The sequence below is a fragment of the Hipposideros armiger genome, unplaced genomic scaffold (genome assembly GCF_001890085.2).
Source record: "Hipposideros armiger isolate ML-2016 unplaced genomic scaffold, ASM189008v1 scaffold_659, whole genome shotgun sequence".
In the NCBI taxonomy this organism is placed as follows: Eukaryota; Metazoa; Chordata; class Mammalia; order Chiroptera; family Hipposideridae; genus Hipposideros; species Hipposideros armiger.
In genome coordinates, this window is record NW_017732009.1 from 653,835 (window position 1) to 674,252 (window position 20,418).

The 20,418-nt window shown below is 36.0% G+C and overlaps 1 protein-coding gene across 4 annotated transcripts in view; it reads right to left on the reverse strand.

Moving 5' to 3' along the window:
* Nucleotides 1-20,418, reverse strand: part of KLHL13 (kelch like family member 13) — a 232,769-nt gene that overhangs the window by 154,754 nt on the left and 57,597 nt on the right. For 2 of the 4 annotated variants that reach the window (XM_019626127.1, XM_019626123.1), the window contains exons 2-3: nt 5,772-5,864; nt 4,322-4,395 (exon numbers count right to left, since the gene is read on the reverse strand). In XM_019626127.1, coding sequence (XP_019481672.1) covers nt 4,322-4,395; nt 5,772-5,777 — 80 coding nt within the window. In that variant the 5' untranslated portion in view covers nt 5,778-5,864. Of the gene's footprint in view, nt 1-4,321; nt 4,396-5,771; nt 5,865-20,418 lie in introns of those variants that run through there. The other 2 variants (XM_019626124.1, XM_019626125.1) reach the window with 2 other exon arrangements.

The window sequence follows — 20,418 nt, forward strand, 5'->3', positions numbered from 1 at the left end:
CATTGGTTAGGAGTTGGCTTGGGACACTAGCTCTGAGCAGCAGGGCCCCATTTTAGATCCCACATCAGGGCCAGTGCACTGCACCCTCTACAGCTAAGATGGTCAACAACAGCTCGACCTGGAGCTGGGCTGCCCTGAGTCACCAGCAATGACATAGGCTGCAGTGAGGCTGGCCAGCAGCAGGCATGAGCTTTCATGAGCTGCTGTGAGCAGTCACCCAATGGCCAGGGAGTGACTGCCTCACCCGGGAAGAGCGCAATGATAATACCAACATGGGCCAGTAAAGCAACATCCTCCACAACTAGACTGAAGAACAAAAGGACAGCAACTTGTCTGTTCCCCTTCCCGATTCCCCAATACTGTTCCCCTCCCCCAACTCCCCAATAAAAAATCTGAAAAAAAATAAAATAAAGTAATAAAAAATAAAGGACAAAAATCATATGATCATATCAATAGATGCAGAAAAAACAGTTGACAAAATACAATATACATTTATGATTAAAACACAATAAAATAGGCATAGAAAAAATATTTTAATATAATAAAGGACATATATGATAATAGCTCAGTTCATATCATAATTTATGGTGAAAAACTGAAGCCCTTCGCTCTGTGTTCAGGAACAAGACAAGGGTGTCCCCTATCACGACTGCTTTTCAACACAGTATTGGAAGTTCTAGCCAGAACAATCAGGCAAAAGAAAGAAATAAAAGGCATCTGAATTGGGAATGAAAACATTAAATTGTCACTTTTTGCAGATGACATGGTGCCATATATAGAAAACCCTAAAAACTCCAACAAAAAGCTATTAGAAACAATAATTGAATACAGTAAAGTTGCCGGTTAAAAAATCAAATACAAAAATCCATTGCATTCCTATAGACTAACAATGAAATCTCAGAAAAAGAAATGGAAAAAAATTTTGTTTTGCAATTGCAAAAAAAAGAACAAAATACCTAGGAATAAACTTAACAAAGGACATGAAAGACCAATACAGTGGAAACTGTAAGACATTTTTAAAAGAAGTTGAAGAAGACACAAAGAAATGGAAAGGCATTCCATGTTCACGGATTGGAAAAATCAATATAGTTAAAATGGCCATGTTACCCAAAGCAATATACAGATTTAATGCAATCACCATCAAAATATCAATGGCATTTTTTAAAGAAATAGAACAAAAAATCATCAGATTTGTATGGAACCACAAAAGATCCCAAATAGCCAAAGCAATCCTAAGAAGAAAGAACAATGCTGAAGGTATCACACTCCCTGACTTTAGCTTATACTACAGGACAACAATAATCAAAACAGCATGGTATTGGCAGAAAATTAGACAAACCAGAACAGTGGAATATAATTGAAAACCCAGAAATAAACCCACATAAATATGGACAGATAATTTCCAACAAAAGAGCCAAAAACATACAATGGAGAAAAGACAGTCTCTTCAAGAAATGGTGCTGGGAGAATTGGAAAGCCACATGCATAAGAATGACACTAGACTGCTATCTGTCACCATGTACCAAAATGAACTCAAAATGGATCAAAGACCTAAACATAAGACCTGAAACAATAAACTGCATAGAAAAAAACACAGGTACTAAACTTATGGACCTTGGATTCAGAGACGAATTTATGAATTTGACCTCAAAGGCAAGGGAATAAAAGCTAAAATGAATGAATGGGACTATATCAAACTAAAAAGCTTCTGCATAGCAAAAGAAACTATCAACAAAATAAAGAAGCAATCAACTGAATGGGAGATTTTTGCAAAAAATGCCTCTGATAAGGGGCTAATATACAAAATATATAAGGAACTCAACAACAAAAATATAAACAATCCAATTAAAAAATGGGCAGAGGACCTAAACAGACATTTCTCCAAAGAGGACATACAGATGGCCAATAGACCTATCAAAACATGCTCAACATCACTAATCATCAGAGAAATGCCAATAAAAACCACAGTGAGATATTACCTCACACCAGTTAAAATGGTTATCATCAACAAGACAAATAATAACAAGTTATGGGGAGGCTGTGGAAAAAAAGGAACCCTCATACACGGTTGGTGGGAATGCAGACTAGAGCAGCCACTATGGAAGGCAATGTGGAGATTTCTCAAAAAATTAAAAATAGAATTACCATATGACCCAGCAATCTCTCTCTTGGGTATCCACCCAAAAAATCTGAAAACTTTTATCCATAAAGATATATGAGTTCAGATATTCATTGCAACTTTATTTACGGTGGCCGAGAATGGAAGCAACCAAAGTGTCCTTCGATAGATGATTGGATAAAGAAGATGTGGTATATATACACAAGGGACTACTACTCTACCTTAAGAAAAGTGCCATTTTTGACAATATGGATGGATCTTGAGATTATAATGCTAAGCAAAATAAGTCAGACAGAAAAAGTTGAGAATCATATGATTTCCCTGATATGTGGGATATAAAACTGAAAGCAACAAAGGAACAAGACAAACAAATAAAGAAACAAAAAATCATAGACACAGACAATAGTTTATTGGTTACCAGAGGGTAAGGGGGGTGGGGGGTGGTAGATGAGGGTAAAGGGATCAAATATATGGTGATGGAAGGAGAACTGACTCTGGGTGGTGAACACACATGTGATATATAGATAACATATTACAGAATTGTACACTTGAAACCTATGTAACTTTCTTAACCATTGTCATCTCAGTAATCTTTAGTTAAAAAAAATGCCATACACCAAAGAATACAGTGTCTGATGCCATTTACATGAAGTTCAAGAACAAGTGAAAATAAACTAAGGTATGTAAGTCAGCATAGTGGTTCCCTTAGTAAAAGTGGAAAGGATCTGAACTGGAAAGGGGTACAAGGGAATTCTCTGGTAAGATGGAATTGTTTTATATCTTGACCTGGGTTGTGGTTACCTAGATGTGAGCATGTATAAAAATAATCAAGATGTATATTTAAATATTTGTTTATTTTACTGTATGTAATTATACCTCAATAAAAATAATAGAAACAAAGCAATTCAAGTATGGTATAACCACCTCGGTTATCAACTTGACCTTAGGAGAAACCCTGCCCTCCTACCATTTCCTGTTCTGAATGTGTGATACAGACCCTTGTATTCAGCAGTGCTTAAATCCTGCATACACAATTCACCATTATGAATTCAAAGTCCTCAAACCACTATTCTCTTTTATCTTTTCACTCAACATGGTCATACATTATTCCCACTATCATTTTCTTGCTTTCTGTGTCCCTGAGCAAGTCTACCTTACAGACCCTTGCCCAGATGATGATATAACACGTTCCAAAAAATAGGCACCCTTCTTCATATATTTAATGAGATTATTATGCAAAATTCTTAGTATAGTATCTGATAAATAACAACTTTATATATGTCCCCTTTCTACTTTAATATTTCCCTTCTTTTCATATTCTTTTAAGAAACACTTATATTTTAAAGTACCTCAGATGTCAAAAACACAAATATTCCATTTTCAAAATAGTTAAAATTCCATTTGTATTTCAACACTAACACTGATATACCATGTATTATTTGGAAATCACTCTCTTTCTCTCTACACACACATTCCACTTATTGAATCTCAAAACAATCCTGAGATGTTGGTACTATTATTATCCCAATTTCATAGATGAGGAACTTAAGGCACAGAGCAATTAAGAAATTTGGCCAAGATTATACTGCCAGTACATGTCAGAGCCATGCTATGGATGATTTCAGCATAGTATTTCAAATACTTCACCCAAACCATACAACTAAACTATCGGGAATAAGGGATACTCTTCCACACCTACAAAGCAAAGGTTATGTTTCTTTGAACCATGAATTTAAAATCCTAAATTGTTAGAGGAAGCTCTGAATTTCTCATGACTTCCTAGAAAAGTTTTAATTGGATATTTAAATAACAGAAATATACACACAATCATACAGCAATACTATTAAAAAATACCTCTTCATACATCTATTCTTAAGCAATGGATACCTGTATTTATTCATTGATACACTTTAAAAGTAAAATTCCAATTTTAACTCCATTGACTGAATTCCATGTTCACAACTTATACTAATTATGATTTCTAATTATATTCTTTATTTTTTCATTATCTCAGAACAAATGGTCACTAACATGCTCTTCATTCTGTCACTCAATCGTTCTTTTATTCATTCATATAGCAAACACTTTTATTTCATGCCAGATATTCAACCAAAACTTATTGAGTAGCACCTATGTTAGATATATAAATAGTTAAGAGAGACATTATGTAACTTATAAGGTAAATTGTTTCCATAACTGTACCTGTTACGAAGAACTGCAGCAACTGATTCCCCCAGATGCAGGTGATCCATCACCTCCATAAGCTGGATAATGCCCTGTTCAGGAAAAAAAGGAGTCAGTATCTACTATGACAATCAATACTAGACTTCTCAAAGTATGCTACCTTGGTAATGTTTTATATATTTTGTGAAAAAACGGCAAGGTATATTCATTTGTCCATGTACCAAATGTCAATATTGTAAATTATGAAAGTTAAGAAAATAAAGGAAATTAAGACACTGCATCTAAAGAAGTCAAAATACTTACAAAATTCCATACTGAATCATTAAATAGTATTGACTAAATTTTATGTGACATCATTCGCTAACAATTGCCCATGGAAAAACAGCCAAGTATACAGAAGTTGGATTGATTAAATGATAAGTCTGGGTGAAGTTGAATTCGACAAGAGAAATTTGAAGTGAAGAGGTGAGGTAAACATTTGCCATGTAGTTACAGAAACAGGATTAAGTACCATGTTACCAGGGGGACTGGAGGCCTGAGAAGCCCATAACCAGGGCCCACAATTTTAGAAGTGGATGGCTAAAATTATGGCTAGAAGGGCATTATATTTTGAAATCTAAAGACATAAAATAGGTAGTGGGTAAAAGTGTTGTTTTCCTGATGGACTAAATGTTTGTTTTGGTTATTACTGTAGTTTTTTTTATAATAAAAGAGCAGATAAGTTTGTAGTAAACTGCACTTTTAATATATTGGTTTTTACTAATGGGAATGCTTTGCATTGGAGATGTAGAGTATATTTCATGTATTCTATTAATTCCAAATATATTGGGAAGCAAAAATGTATATTTACTTAAATGTGTCTTATTAATAAAATCAATTTATTGGATTAGGAAGATAAAATGAATATAATTTAGTTTATTCATATAATTATGTTTGTTATAAAACTATGTGAAGACCTAAAATAATTAAGCTAGAGAAAAAAAGGTTTTCTTCATTGTTCCCTGCACTCTTCCTGCCTCTTAATTTAGGGATAAAAGCAAAAGAAGCATAAAAGAAAAAAGTACTCTATTTCTTGTTTTCAAACTCTATAAATGAAACAAATCAAATGACAACATAGCATTTATATTTATTTGCATAATATTTTTCTGCTTATAATCCTATTATTACATTTGTTTAAAACTGAGCAGCTTAAATGAAATAAAAAGTTTTAAACATCTCAAAATCAAATGTCCTTGACTTACATTTTCTAAAAATGTTTAAGTGTTGAGAGAATTTTGAGGTGTTGAGGAATTTTAATTTTGTTTAGGCTACAGTTTTATAAAAGATGTGCCAAGAAAGAAACAACTTTATCAAAATTACTATTAGGAATCTGGAAATGTGAAAACAAATAATTCATGCCCCTTTTAGCCAACTGCATCTAGAGTAGAACATATAGGTTCCAAAATTAGATATGCAAACTTTCACTTACTCCCATTGTTTCAACCAATCCACTTCCTGCACCTGGATCCCTGAGTCTGGGGCTCTCCAGTTCAAATTCTCCAAATAAGAAATCTCTGGTCGCCTGAGAAGCAGAGAGTGGGTGAGCAGACGTGGGACTACAGACACTTATTATAAAGACTTTCAAGAAACAGCCTGTTTTCCATCTCATGATTCATTCCTGTCTTCCACAGACCAGATACCTCCAAGTCTTAAAATATTAGGAGTTCTTGGGAATAATTAGTTGCTTTCTCTCAAAAGTTCATGTAGAGGAGATATATTGAAGTTGTAACTTCCTTTGCTTTGAGTAAACAAGTAGTTTCAACCTTACATCTGTCAATGTGTCCACTCCTATTCTTTCTGTCTTTTTAAATTTTCCATTTCTTTACTCTCATTTTAATGGAGTTAGGAAGAGAGAGGAAGTAAATGCATGCTATCAATTTATGCAGGATTTAACCAAAACCAACTGTTTTTAACCAAGGAATCTGTATGGTAAATATATGTATTAGAAAATTAAGACTGCCTGCAATGTAGGGGTAAATCAGAGAGAGATTGAGAGAGAAAGAGAGAGAGACTTGAAGTATGGAGACCAGTTAAGGAACAACTTCCATGATCAAGGTATAAAAAAGGGCACATACTAGGGCTATAGGGATAATGAGGGAGACCTAGGACTTATGACTGAAGATCACTGACCGATATTAAAGGCATCAAGAGACATCAAAGACAAACTTTATTTAGGTAACTAGAGGAAATGGTGATGATATCAAGTGAGGTAAGGTATAGAGAAGAATGAGAAATATAGAAAGCAAGAACAATGGTTTGGTATAGACATATTGAAGCACCCTAGAGCACATAATATATTGGGTCTTCAGAAAAGTCATGATGTAATTTGTCAAAGGTCATTTATTTATATAAAATAACAAACATCAATCAATGATATATTGCCTGTTTTGTTTGATAACCTTTTGCCATCTTTCAGTGAGCTTCAGAATTTCTCGTTCATAGAAGGACCTGTCTTTACTTGTGAAAAACTGAACAAGATGCTGATTTACAGCCTCATCTGAATTGAATGTTCTACCACGCAAGGAGATTTGAAGAAAGTGAAACAAGTGGAAGTCTGATGGCACTAGATCAGGCGAGTATGGTGGGTGTGGCAACACATCACATCCAAGCTCCAATAATTTTTGATGGGTGATCAAACTTGTGTGTGGTCTTGTGTTGTCGTGATGAAACACAACTCCTTTACAATTAACAAGCTCTGGATGTTTCTAGATAATGGATTCATTAAAACTGTCCAATTGCCAACAGTACACATTTGAATTTATTGTTTGGTTCCTTGGTAGGAGCTTGAAACACACAACATCTTTAAAATCCCACCACACTGAGAACATAATCTTCCTCTGATGAATGTCTGCTTTCCATGTTGTTTGAAGCAAATCATCATGTTGGGACCAAGACCGTTTGTGCACCACAATGTTGTAAACAATCCACTTCTCATTACCAGTTAGCAGTCACTTCAAAAAAGGATTGTTTTCCTCACGTTTAATGAGCATATTGCAAATGTTTATACACGCCATCAAATTAACTTCTTCGAGTTCATGTGGAACCCAAATATCGAGCTTGCTTATGTATCCCAGCTTCTTCAGGTGGTCGTAAATGCTTGAATGATGGATGTTCAATGTTTCTGCAATCTCTCATGTCATGTAACGTGGGTTTGACTCGATCAATGCCTTTCTTTCATTGTCATCAATCTCGGTGGGCCTCCCTGACAGAGGAGCGTTGTTGAGATCAAAATCACCAGCACGCATTTCATGAACCATCATTGGCACTGACATTCTTGTAGAGCATTGTCACCGTAAACTTTACGCAACTTTTCACAAGCTTGGCGGGCATTCTTCCCTTTATGGAAGTGAAACAGTAAAATATGGCAAAAATGCACAGTTTGGTCTTCCGTCTTCAATTTGTTGTAAAATCTCCAAAACTCAACCAAATCGCTCAATTTTTTTAGAATGAAGCTAGAACTGTCAGCTGTCAAATGACATAGCAATAACATAGATGTGAATGACTCTAGTACTTCTAAAAATGAACTAGTGGCATCTGTTGCAAACATGCATCATGACTTTCCTGAAGACCCAATGGCATCTAATAGAAAACTGGATATATATACTTAGATTTAGATTGAAACTAGAAATGAAAATATAGGAATATTTAGATAGCTAAGTAACAGCTGAAATGATGAGATTGGGAAACATTACTCAGGAGTATATTTCCATGGGAAAGGTGGAATTCCAAAGAACATAATTGCACAAGAAACAGGAAGACAAACTAGCAAAGAAAAGAGAGAGCGAATAGGTAGGATAGAAACTAAGAGAGTTGTGAGATAAAAGCTAAGGAAGAAGGGCGGTGCGGAAGAAGAGTAGTTGGGAGGTATTCAACTGTTTCGAGTTCTGCCCAGACCAAGGAAGTTACAGCTAATTGATTTAATAGCTAGAAAGTCAGTAATGATCTTTTTTAAAGAGTCAATATGGGTGGGGAGAACCACACTTCAGTGGTTTTAAAAATAAATAAATTTTTTCAAGAACTTGCAAGGAACTCAAATACATCAGGGAATTACTCTATGGTAAAGGTGGACTTCAAACAAGGAAACAAGAAATTATTTTAAATGATTGGGGGACAACTGGGTAGCCTTTTAGAAAAATAATAGGTTATACACTATTTCAATTCACATTAGGGTATCCTAAATAAGTTCCAAAAGGATCAAAGATTTAAAGGTAAAAAATGAAGCTCAAATAGTACCAAAGAAAACCCAAGTGAAATTATTTATAAGCACACAGTGGAGAAGATAAGCAGCACCCCAAATCTAGGAAACATAAAAAAGCGTTAAATCTGATTACACACAAAAATATTAGAACTCTGTGCTTGAAAAATACCACAAAACAAAAGTCTGTTTATATCCATTATTAGAGAGGGAATATTGGTTTGGGTGAATGTTTACTTTCATTCTATACTTTTCTGTTAAATTGTTTTTAAAATAAAATTTAACGAAGATCCAGCAAAAGGAACTCAAAGTACTGGCCATGACATACATGAAACCAGGAAGGTGTACTAACCTAGAAGGTAAAATAATGTGTTATATGAAGAAAGGAGTAATCCAGTGTGTCAGATGCTCTTAAGTGAAGAGTTGGGGAGAACTTGGTGTGGTAACATGGAAGTCACTGGACACCTTGATAAGAATGGTTTCTTTAGAATGGTGGAGAAAAAGGTTGGTTAGTGTGGGTTCAAGAGACAATGAGAGCAAACAAGTATACGAAACACAAAGACTAGTGCTTTAATAAGAGGCAGAGAAATATGGGGTAGCTAAAGAGGGATAAAGGATGGAAAAATGTTTTTTATTGTGTTTTAATAACAGGAGATACTAGAGAAGATAAATCTGAAAACGACATTAAACAAAAATGTAAACTGAAGAAATAGAGTACTACAAATTTCAAAAGCACGTAAGACAATACCATACATATGTACACCCACACACATACCAAAAAAATGTAGACACATTTTAAGAAAGGAAAACACTGTATTAAAATTACACTGATGGTAACAACTTTGAGTACCTCTTGTAATCGCAGGAGTCAAATGTGACTTGTATTCATCTTTTGTTTTCAGTATATATTGAGTATTACAATTTTAATAGTTTTCCTTTCTTAAAATGTGTATACAATTTTTTTGACACCGTGTGTGTGTGTGTGTGTGTGTTTGTGTGTACATGTATACATACGTAGAAGAAGAATAAAAATATCCATGGGAATGATAAACACCAAATTTGGGATAGTAGTTACCTCAGGAGAGGAAGGGAAAGGAATGCAACTGGGGAGGGATACACTAGAAGCCGTACCTGTATCTAACATTTTGTTAAGGATCCGAAACAAAAATTGCAAAATGTTAAAGTATTACATAGCTAAGTGGTGGTTCTATGAGTGTTTGTTATATAGGTCTCTGTACTTTTCTATATGTTTGAAATATTTTAATAAAAACAAATACATTTTCCCTTCCCTACAGTACGAATTATGTAGATGAGCCAACAAGACATGACATATAAAGGTCAGCACTTAAAAGTAAAATAATGTTTTCAAAGACTAAGACAAAAGACAGGACAAAAATATAACGACATGCAATGTAATTGAAAAAGCACACTTCTCCAAGGCCATGATATTCTCATGAATAAAAGGGAAACTAATCATTACACAGAGCACACACCTGACAAAGTCTTAATTGTGGTTTTGCCCTTAAAATATTCTACTTAGCTCACCAGAAATAAAACTGACAAGACTGTTTCTGATAGTTGAGATACCTTGCATAAGTCAACAAATTTTACTCTTGAGAATTTATATTAAGCAATTCACAAATCTTATATTTCTCAAGCACCTATCATATACTTAGATAATATTTTCAATAGAGATTCCAGTTTATGATTTAGCTTTTAATTAAAATTCACCATCTCGCTCTTTCCTACCCTGTCCAAGAATAAATACCTTTAAAAATAATGAGATTTGAGATATACCTAACCAATTTCACACCATATAAGTTAAGTCCTGTTTATGAACTAAGCTGATGTTACATAAAATAAATTAAGAATTTGTATAATAGTCCATCTTTAAATAAACTTTGGTAAGTACTGAGTTCAGAAAAGCTGACAGAAAAGATCAGTAAAAATTACTGAACACTACCAAATAAAAAAACTGCAAAATGTAGAAAAATTTTATATAATTGTACTTCTGTAAATCAAGTTATATATAACAGCATCACTAAAAATTCAAAATGATCTTGAAAAGGCAAAATCTGGTGTTGTCTCAAAAATAGGTTGCCATACAAAAGTTATTATTTTTTTTTAGCTGAGCCATCCTGCCACCTGTTGGCAGCTCAGCGGCAGCTCAGCTCAGGCCAGGAATCAAACCGGCAACCCTGTTGCTCAGAGTTCACACTTTTGAGTGAGCTTGTAATCAACGGAGCCACTCGGCTAGCCCCAAAAGTTAATATTTTTAAATGTCACAGAGTGACTATCAAATCATTCAACTTTCACACAGGACGAAGAACACTCACCCCTCCCACCTGTGGCATTGAAGAGGTCCTACCCTAAAACTCTTGAGTATTAGATGTTGAGCTGGGTGGTAATTATTCCCTAGAGTCAATCTAAAACTGACAAGTACTATGTGGTATGTTCCCATATACACACTCCTAACAAAATGTGTGATGCTATAAATGATAACGGTCGAGCTGTCCTAAACATTGCAGCTAGAGCTGCTTTCAGAGCACATCTTTTGTGTAAGTTATCAGCCTACTTGGTTTCCTACTGATCAGTATTTTGTGCTACAAATACGGTATCTAGAGAGGTATGAGAACAGCCACTTCTAGGTGTAAACTCCTACCAAAAGACTAGATTTCCCAAGTTTCATAAATCTCTCCCTTTCTCTGTCCGCATGTCAGGGTGCATGATACACTGTCCTTGACAATTTCACTTTTCTTCCTATAGTCTCTGAGGCAATCTGCCAAGGTCACCACCACGTGGTCACTATTATCATTCTCTTTATTGCTACAGGTATACACCATACACCATGTAGTTCCACTGCTTTTTGCAATAAAACCACCCTTTCCTTCGCAGTATCCCTTTTCATGTTGTCACTCATACAGGTTTTTAGGAATACCTATGGGATATACTGTTGCCTAATGGTATCATTCATCTCATCACTGCAATTGGACTTTTTACCAGCATTCAAATTGCTACCCTTCTATTAATACAACTCTCTCTGATTTTCTAGTAGTTGCTACCCTCTTATAACAAGGGCTAAAGTCCATCTAACAAATATTTATTGTCAATTGCCAAACTTAGCTGTCTTCATTTCTTGCAACTTCATAATGTTACAATGCTTATCTGTAGGGGTGACACTGTAATATGTTTCACTTTGAATCATGCCTCCCTCTGCTACCCACCAAAATCCTTAACCTAAAATATATACTTAATCTCTCTCACTCAATCTCCCTCTCTCTAAGGTTAACTTTCCCCAAATTCACCTGGTTAAGAAATAGTGCATTTTTCATCACTTCCCTCCCCAGTCTTAATTTTGGAAGTTAGCAATTTGTCTCAGCCTCTTTAGTCTGTGTGCATTCTACATAATCCATTGAGCTCTGTTACACATACATCTTACAAGAAGAAAAAAAGAGGTGGGAAATAAAATATGGGTAAGGAAAAATGAAATTATTATTTATATCAGTGATCTTCATACTTGAATATGTATCAAAACCCTCTGGAGAGTGAGATAAGCACATATTGCTGGGCCCCAACTCCAGAGTTTCTTACTCAGTTGATGTGGGATGGGTCTAGAGAATTTGCTTTCTAACAAGTTCACAAAGAATGTTGCTGCTGGTAGATCATGAATGACACTTTAAGAACTAATGGTTTACAGATAACATGACAGTTTTCATAGCAAGTCCAGAATAATCAAATGAAAAATTGGCACAGTAAGATGCCCACTACAGGAATAACAGCTCCACAAAAGAGACGGATTTCTTATACTCCAAAAAAAAATCTGTAAAATACCTAGGAATAAGCTTAAAAAGATACGTAAAAGTCTTATAAAAGTAAAATTTTACTGACGTTCATAAACTAATAAAAGATCTGAATAAGTGGATATACCTGCATCACATACACACACTATAGAAGGATAGAAAAACTCAAAATCATAAAGAAGCAAATTTCTGTTAAAATTCATATAGAAATTCAATTAAATGCCAATCAAATCAGCAAAGGGCCATAATTTTTTTGTGGAGGGGGCTGGATAGTTGGCATGCTGAATGTATAGTTCATTAGGAAAGGTAAACACATGAAAATTGCCCAAATATTTTTAAAAAGGAAAATAAGGGGAAGCAACTTTTACCAACTGATATTAAAATGCACAATAAAGGTACAGTAACTATAACAGTGTGGTACTAGTCTGGGAATAGATAGAGTAATCAATAGAACATAATCTAATATATGGTGAATCCAATATGATGAATGTGGTAGTTGCCATCAGTACCAAAATAAAAAATAAAAATAAAAAAAGAACTTCTCAATAAATAGGTTTGGGGAAACTGGCTATATTAGGGGGGCAAACTGAAATCCTATCTACACCATACATATAGATCCCAGGTGAATTAAATATCTAAGTATGAAAAAATAAAATTGTAAAAGTAGTAAAAGAATATAAAGGAAAACATTTTATTTTACATTTTTAATTTATTTTTTTATTAGTTTCAGGTGTACAAAACAATGTAAAAGGAGGACATATTTTTATTTTTTTAATTATTTTTTAAAGGTTTTTATTGGGGACTTGGGAGAAGGGAACAGACAAGTTTTTGTCCTTTTATTCTTCAGTCTAGTTGTGGAGGACGCTGCTTCACTGACACAAGTTGGCACCATCATTGAGCTCTTCCTGGGTGAGGCAGATCAGTTGCCGGCTTCTGGACGGGCTCACGGAGGCTGCTGGCCACTCACGTTGGCTGCTGGTCACACACGGTAGCCCATGGCAACCCACTGCAGCAGGGGTTGCAGCCTACGCCGTCGCCAGCAACTCACGGCAGCCCAGCTCCAGGTTGAGCTGTTGTTCAGCATCTTAGCTGTAGAGGGCAGTGTCACTGGCCTTCATATGTGGGATCCGAACCGGGGTCCTCTGGCATCCCAAGCCAGCTCTTAACCAATGCACCACTTGGCCGGCCCAAGGAGAACATATTTTTAATGAGGCATACATAAAATCTTTCTGGGGTGGCTGGTTAGCTCAGTTGGTTAGAACACAGTGCTCATAACACCAAGGTTACTGGTTTGATCCCCACATGGGCCACTGAGCTACGCCTTCCACAACTAGATTGAAACAACTACTTGACTTGGAGCTGATGGGTCCTGGAAAAACACACTGTTCTCCAATAGAAAAAATAAAATAAATAAATAAAATCTTTCTAAGGGCTGACACAAAACTCAGTAGTCATAAAGAAAATAAAAATGGTATATGTTTGTTAGTAAAAAAAAATGTTAAGGGGCTGGCCAAGTAGCGCGTTGGTTGGGAACTGGCTTGGGATGCCAGAGGGCCCTTGTTCGAATCCCACATATGAGGGTCAGTGACACCGCCCTCCACAGCTAAAATGCTGAACGGCACCTCAACCTGTAGCTGGGCTGCCGTGAGTCGCAGGCGATGGCGTAGGCTGCAGTCCCTGTGGCAGTGGGTTGCCATGGGCTACCATGTGTAGCCAGCAGCCAGCATGAGCGGCTGGCAGCCAGCGTGAGCGGCCGGCAGCCGCAGTGGGCGGCCGTCCAGAAGCAGCTACTGATTGGCCTCGCCTGGGAAGAGCGCAATGATGGTGCCAACTTGGGTCAGTGAAGTGGCATCCTCCACAACTAGACTGAGGAGCAAAATGACAGCAACTTGTCTGTTCCCCTTCCCCCAATTCAGCAGCACTGTTCCCACCCCCCAATTCCCCAGTAGAAAGAAAAAAATCTTTAAAAAATACATTATAAGCATACTTAAGACACAGTAGGGTTGGGTGTTGGAAGAAAACTTGCAACACATATAACAAGCAAATGTTCATAATACATACAGTATTCCCCCTAAAATCAATAACGAAGTGAGCAACCCAGTGGGCAAGTATTTGATCAGGCTTTTCACAGAAGAACAACAACAAAAAGAATAAGTATAACATGTTTGACCTCAATTGTGTGTGTGTGTGTTTGTGTGACTAAGAGAAATCCACAGCCATGTTAAAGACACATTAGTTAAATGCTTATTGTTCCTTTCCACATTTTTTTCTCACATTTTTGCCTTCAAAAGATAATAAGACACCTCTTAGCTCCTACTTATCATAGAAAATACTGTATATCATACTAAAATATTACAAAGAGGGAAAGATAATGAAAGAGAAAGAAGAAAAATGCTCACAAAAAATGTTAAATTAAATCCATATAGAAATTCAGAGAAGATAAACAAAAAGTTACTTTGTGTTTTACTGGGGAAGGAAATTGCATGGGCTCATCTATTAAAATTTTCAGTATGGGGTGAGTTTAATCAAGGTGAAGGTTTCTTTTTTCCCCATATCCATGCTAGCAGGCCATAATTCCATTTGTCCTCCATCTTCCAAAGGGTAAAATTCTTAAGTGGTTTTATATTACAGTAATCACCTTACCAGAGAGCTGTTTATCCAAGCAAAATGAGATTCACAAGCTATCTTAAAACAAAAATGCCTACATCTCCAATATAACGCAATTATCAAGTTCAAAGTGACTTGAAATTCTAAATGCAATGCAGCATTTTTATTACATTACATTTTTCTAGTAATGTAAAAGTAAAGATTGAATAATTGTATTATCTTTGCAAAAGAGGCCTTTAAGCTGAAGGATTCTGGTTTTTAAATCAATGTATAGCTGAAATCTGAAGTCCACCCTCTAAACACCAGGCAATATGTAATAATAGCAAAAATAAATTAAAGAAATTTTTATGACATAACTTCACTTTATTTTTTTTCAGGTGTACAATTCTGTAATAGATCATCTATATGTCACATTGTGTGATCACCACCCAGAGTAAAGTACTTCTTTCCTAGTGATAAATTCAGTATGGTATTTGTTTAAAAAGAAAAGGTATTAATTGTTCCCCAAAATAACAGGTAAATATGAATAGAAGATGTTTAAGATATTTGACTATATTTTTGAGAACATTTTTGTGAGAAAACTTGGAAAATTTACATAGATGAAATTTTTAAAAAGCCTACTCCTATATAATATACATTTTTAAACTATATGTAAAATATTATATATATAACTTGTTATTCTAAGAAGAATACATTGAGTTCCACTCACATGATCACCTATTTATAATAAATTAAGAACCCTCTTTAACCAAGGTCTACTGTAATTGATGTACCACTATTATAGAAAAAAATTATATTCGCTTCCTTAAAGGTTTATCATATTCTTTAACATTAAAAGACAGAATTTCCTTTTAATAAGATACACTACTATTTAAAATCACACTCAGTCATAATTCACAAGAGTCAATTAAATGAAAACAACAGTACAAACCTCTTCTGATCATGTTTAGAGTACTCTACTTATTAGAGTTTTACCTCTTTTTAGTAAGTGATTTTCAAATATGGTAAAAACTGTTGACCATTCACTAATCAGAACTCCATCGAAATCAACATTCCAAACAAAAACCTTCCCAATGTAAATCTCCTCTTTACTAATTAGGTCATTCAACTTTTACTGTGCACGTTCTGGATAAAGATAGTAATTTTTCTGGGTCCATCACAGAAAAGTTTAGCAAATTTAACAAAATGAAAGAAGGCAGAAAGGGAAGTGCAGGTAGCTCTACCCTTTATACAATCTTTCATAGCCACAGTAGGAACATCTTATTGGTTATATTCAGACCTATAGTCATTAATAAATTTTTAAAAAGTTAAAGCAGGAATCATTTGTGATTTGTCTTATTATCTGATCTAGAGTCAAGGCTTTTGATTTGTGCATAGGTCTGCTTATTGGATTTGAGCATCTTATTTCATAAGTTAACATCACTACCACAATGAATGCATGAACTCTGATTTACAGATTTGTATCCTTTAAAACAGAAAGAAAACATAAGGACACTTGCACATCAATATGAATTCAGAATGCTTTGGCAATCTTACAATTTCCCCCAATTCTTTTTTAATTGCAGAGCCAGGAAGGAAGTAAATTGTGTGAGACCTCAGACTTAAAATTTTAAGGGGGGGGTGCCAAAATTCAGGAATCCCAATAAACATTAATTTAATGCTTTTTCTTTCTAAAGTAACCCACAACTAGCATTTTACTTATTGATGAAAGACTGGATGCTTCCCCCTAAGATCAGGAACAAGATAAGTGTGCCTACTCTCACCACTTCTATTCAACAACATGCTGGAAGTAGTAGCTATGGCAATTAGTCAAGAAAAAGAAATAAAAGGCATCCAAATTAGAAAGGAGGCAACAAAACTATCTCTATTTACAGACGATGTGAGTTGTATATAGGAAATCCTAAGGAATCAAGTAAAAGACTATTAAAATTAATAAATGAGTTCATCAAGTTTACAGGGTATAGATCAATATACAAAAATCAATTGTATTTGTATACATTTGCAATAAATAATATGAAAATGGAATTAAAAAACAATTCCATTAATAATAGTATAAAAAGAATAAAATACTTTGGAATGAATTTAACAAAAGAAATGTAAAAATTATGCTCTGAAAACTATAAAACATTGCTAAAAAAATCCAATAAGGTCTAAATAATTTTTTTTAATCCCATGATCACTGATTGACTTAACATGGTTAAGATGGCAATGTTCACCAAAGTGATATGCAAATTTAACATAATCCCTATCAAAATTTCAATTGACTTCTTTGTAGAAACTGTCTAGCTGATCCTAAAATTTATATGGAATTGCAAGGGACCCAGAATAGTCAAAACAATCTTGAAAAAGAACGAAGTAGGAAGACTCATACTTCCTAATATCAAAACTTACTACAAGCAATGGTAATCACAACAGTGTGATGGTGGCACAAAAATATAGATCAGTGGAATAGAATTGAGGTTCCAGAACCAAAGCCATATTTCTATGGTCAACTGATTTTCAACAAGGGTGCCAAGACCATTTAATAGAGATAAGACAGTTTTCAACAAATGGAGCTGGGACAGCTAGATAGCCACATGCAAAAAAAAATAAAAACAATGAATTAGGACAGTTCACACCATATACAAAACCTAACTAAAATGAATTAAAAAACCTAAATGTTAGAGTAAAACTTAGGAGATAACAGACAGGCAAATTGCTATTTCTTTGGATTTGGCAAAGGATTCTTAAATATGCTACCAAAAGTACAAGCAACAAAAGAAAATATAATTTGGACTTCAATTAAAACTTTTGTGTACCAAAGGACATTACCAAGAAAAGTGTAAAGACAGCCTACAGAATGGGAGAAAATGTTTTCAAATCATATATCTGACAAGGGATTAATATCCAGAACTCCATCTCAACAACAACAAAAAAACTCAATTAAAAAAATGAACAAATAACTTGAATAGACATTTCTCCAAAGATATACATCAAGCACATGAAAAGATGCTCGACATCACTAATCATTAAGGAAATGCAAATCAAATCTTCACTGAGATTTGGTATACCAATATAATAGAATATCATTCAGCCACAAAAGGGAACAAAGTACTGACACATGCTACAACATGGATGACCTTTGAAAACATTACACTAACTGAAAGAAGCCAGTTGAAAAAGGTAACATATTGTATGACACAATTGATATGAAATGTCCAGAACAGGGAAATCTATGAGGACAGACATGGGAGGTAACGCTGATATCTAAAGGACAGGGCATTTATTTTTCTCAAGACAAAAATATACCAAAATTGATTGTGGTGATAGTTGCACATATCTGTGAATATAGTAAAAATCATGGAATTGCAGGGCTGTCCGAGTGGCGCGTTGGTTAAGAGTTGGCTTGGGACACCAGCTCTGAGCAGCAGGACCCCGGTTTGGATCCCACATGAGGGCCAGTAACGTTGCACCCTCTAGAGCTAAGATGGTGAACAACAAGCTAGACCTGGAGCTAGGCTGCCATGAGTTGCCGGCGATGGCGTAGACTTCATTGGGGCTGGCCGGCAGCTGGAATGCACTTTCGTGAGCTACCGTGAGCCGTCATGAGTGGCCATCCAATGGCTGGTGAGCGACTGCCTCACCCGGGAAGAGCACAATGATCACAATACCAACATGGTCCAGTGAAGCGACGTCCTCTACAACTAGATTGAAGAACAAAAGGGCAGCAACTTGTCTGTTCCCCTGCCCCGATTCCCCAATAAAATCTTTTTTAAAAATTCATGGAATTGCACATTTTAAATAGATGAGTCCTGTGGTATGTGAGTGAAGTCTCAATAAACCAGTTTTTTAAAAACCTACATTCACTCAGAAAACTCCTGATAAGCAAAATATCAGTATTTTAAATAAGCATTGCATCACCATTGCTGATTTATCATGTTGCCTCAGGCTTCAGTATGGCTCAGCAGTGCACTGTAGTTGTCTCATCCATATGCAGTGACAGTTTTTTAAATTTTAAGAATTTAAATGGACCACTGAACGTTCAGGAGTCATCCCAACTTTGTTTTCTTAGAAACAACTCCCTTTTCACTCTGACATTTGATTTTTATATTACTAACAATAAAAATCAGGTTTAAGGTGTTGGATTGGGTTACCATTAAAAAGAGAAAAAAAAATCAATTGCAAGAGTCCAGAGCAGAAGCAAGAGTACAAAAGCAAGGCTTACCTGTAGAACTCCCTGCTCCCTTCAAAGTTTAGAACTCATACTCGAAAGGCTTCTATTCTCAAGACGACAAGAAGATGGTCAGCAGTACAGCTGAGAGAACTGTAGCCCCCGCACAGAGGCCCAACCTCCCGTCAACAGCCTGGACAAGTGTTCAGAGGCACTTGAATGTAATCCTCTATCTGCTTTACCAATGCCCAAAATCAGTTTGCTTAAAAAAGCTTTTAACAAAACAAAACAAAAAAAAGCTTTTACCAAGGATGATGTCATAGAAATGGCGGTATGAGGTGAGCATCTTGAAATATCCCCTGGAATTTACAACAAATTGAACAACTATAATTCCACAAAGGACTCCCTGTGCAGCAGGCAGGCAAGAATAAGAGATGCAGAACTGAAATCATCTAAAGGTGGGAAAATTGGGTGAGCCCAAGAGGAGAAAAGGGGGAAGTGCTGAGATGTGGGCCTGCACGGGGATGAGCTCTCATCTCCCTGTATTACAGAGCTACTGCAGTCTCAGGAGAGAGAAGAATTTGGACTGCTAGGGCTCCCCTTAGGGCCTACTTGAGGGATCAGCATTTAACATGGCTGAACCCAACACTCACGGCAGAGACCTCAGAGCAAAGAATGAGGGAAGAAGGGTGAAAACAGTGGTTGAAGCCCTCACTGCCAAGCAGAGGATGCAAGGCATAGGCATGGAGCCTAGCCGACACCTCCCTGCCCTCCCAGAGCTCACCCGACCCCCACCTGCCTAGTGCTGGAAGTAAAACTGTGGCAGTGTCAGATCAAAAGAACAGAATATTTGCAGAATATTTGAGAACTGCAGCCCACAGCCACAACTTGCACTAGTTTTGGCAAAGGAGAGGGCGCCTTGGATGAAGGCCTGGCTTTGTTGGTGGTCACCTCCATAGCTGAAAGCCACCTCTCACAACCCACTCTGCCCCTGCCCCCACCTCTCTGGGCAAATCTCTGAAGGGGTCAACAAACTCACTGAAACATACAGGCCCTGAATCTGATGAAGAAAGAGCCTTGGAAATTCAGAAGTTCTCCACATCCCCCAACAGAGGTGGTACCCTGAGACCCAGGTGACCTGCTCACAGCGGAGAAGCTCACCTTCCAGGGAATACCCTCATTGTGTGAGAAGCCAAAACAGTGCAGAGAAAATATAACACCACACTGTGAGAGAGAATAAAAGGCTGCAGTAGAAGATAAAATAAAGCATTCTGCCAACACCTACTGGAAAGCAAAAGAAATACACCTTCTTAACAACTTGTTG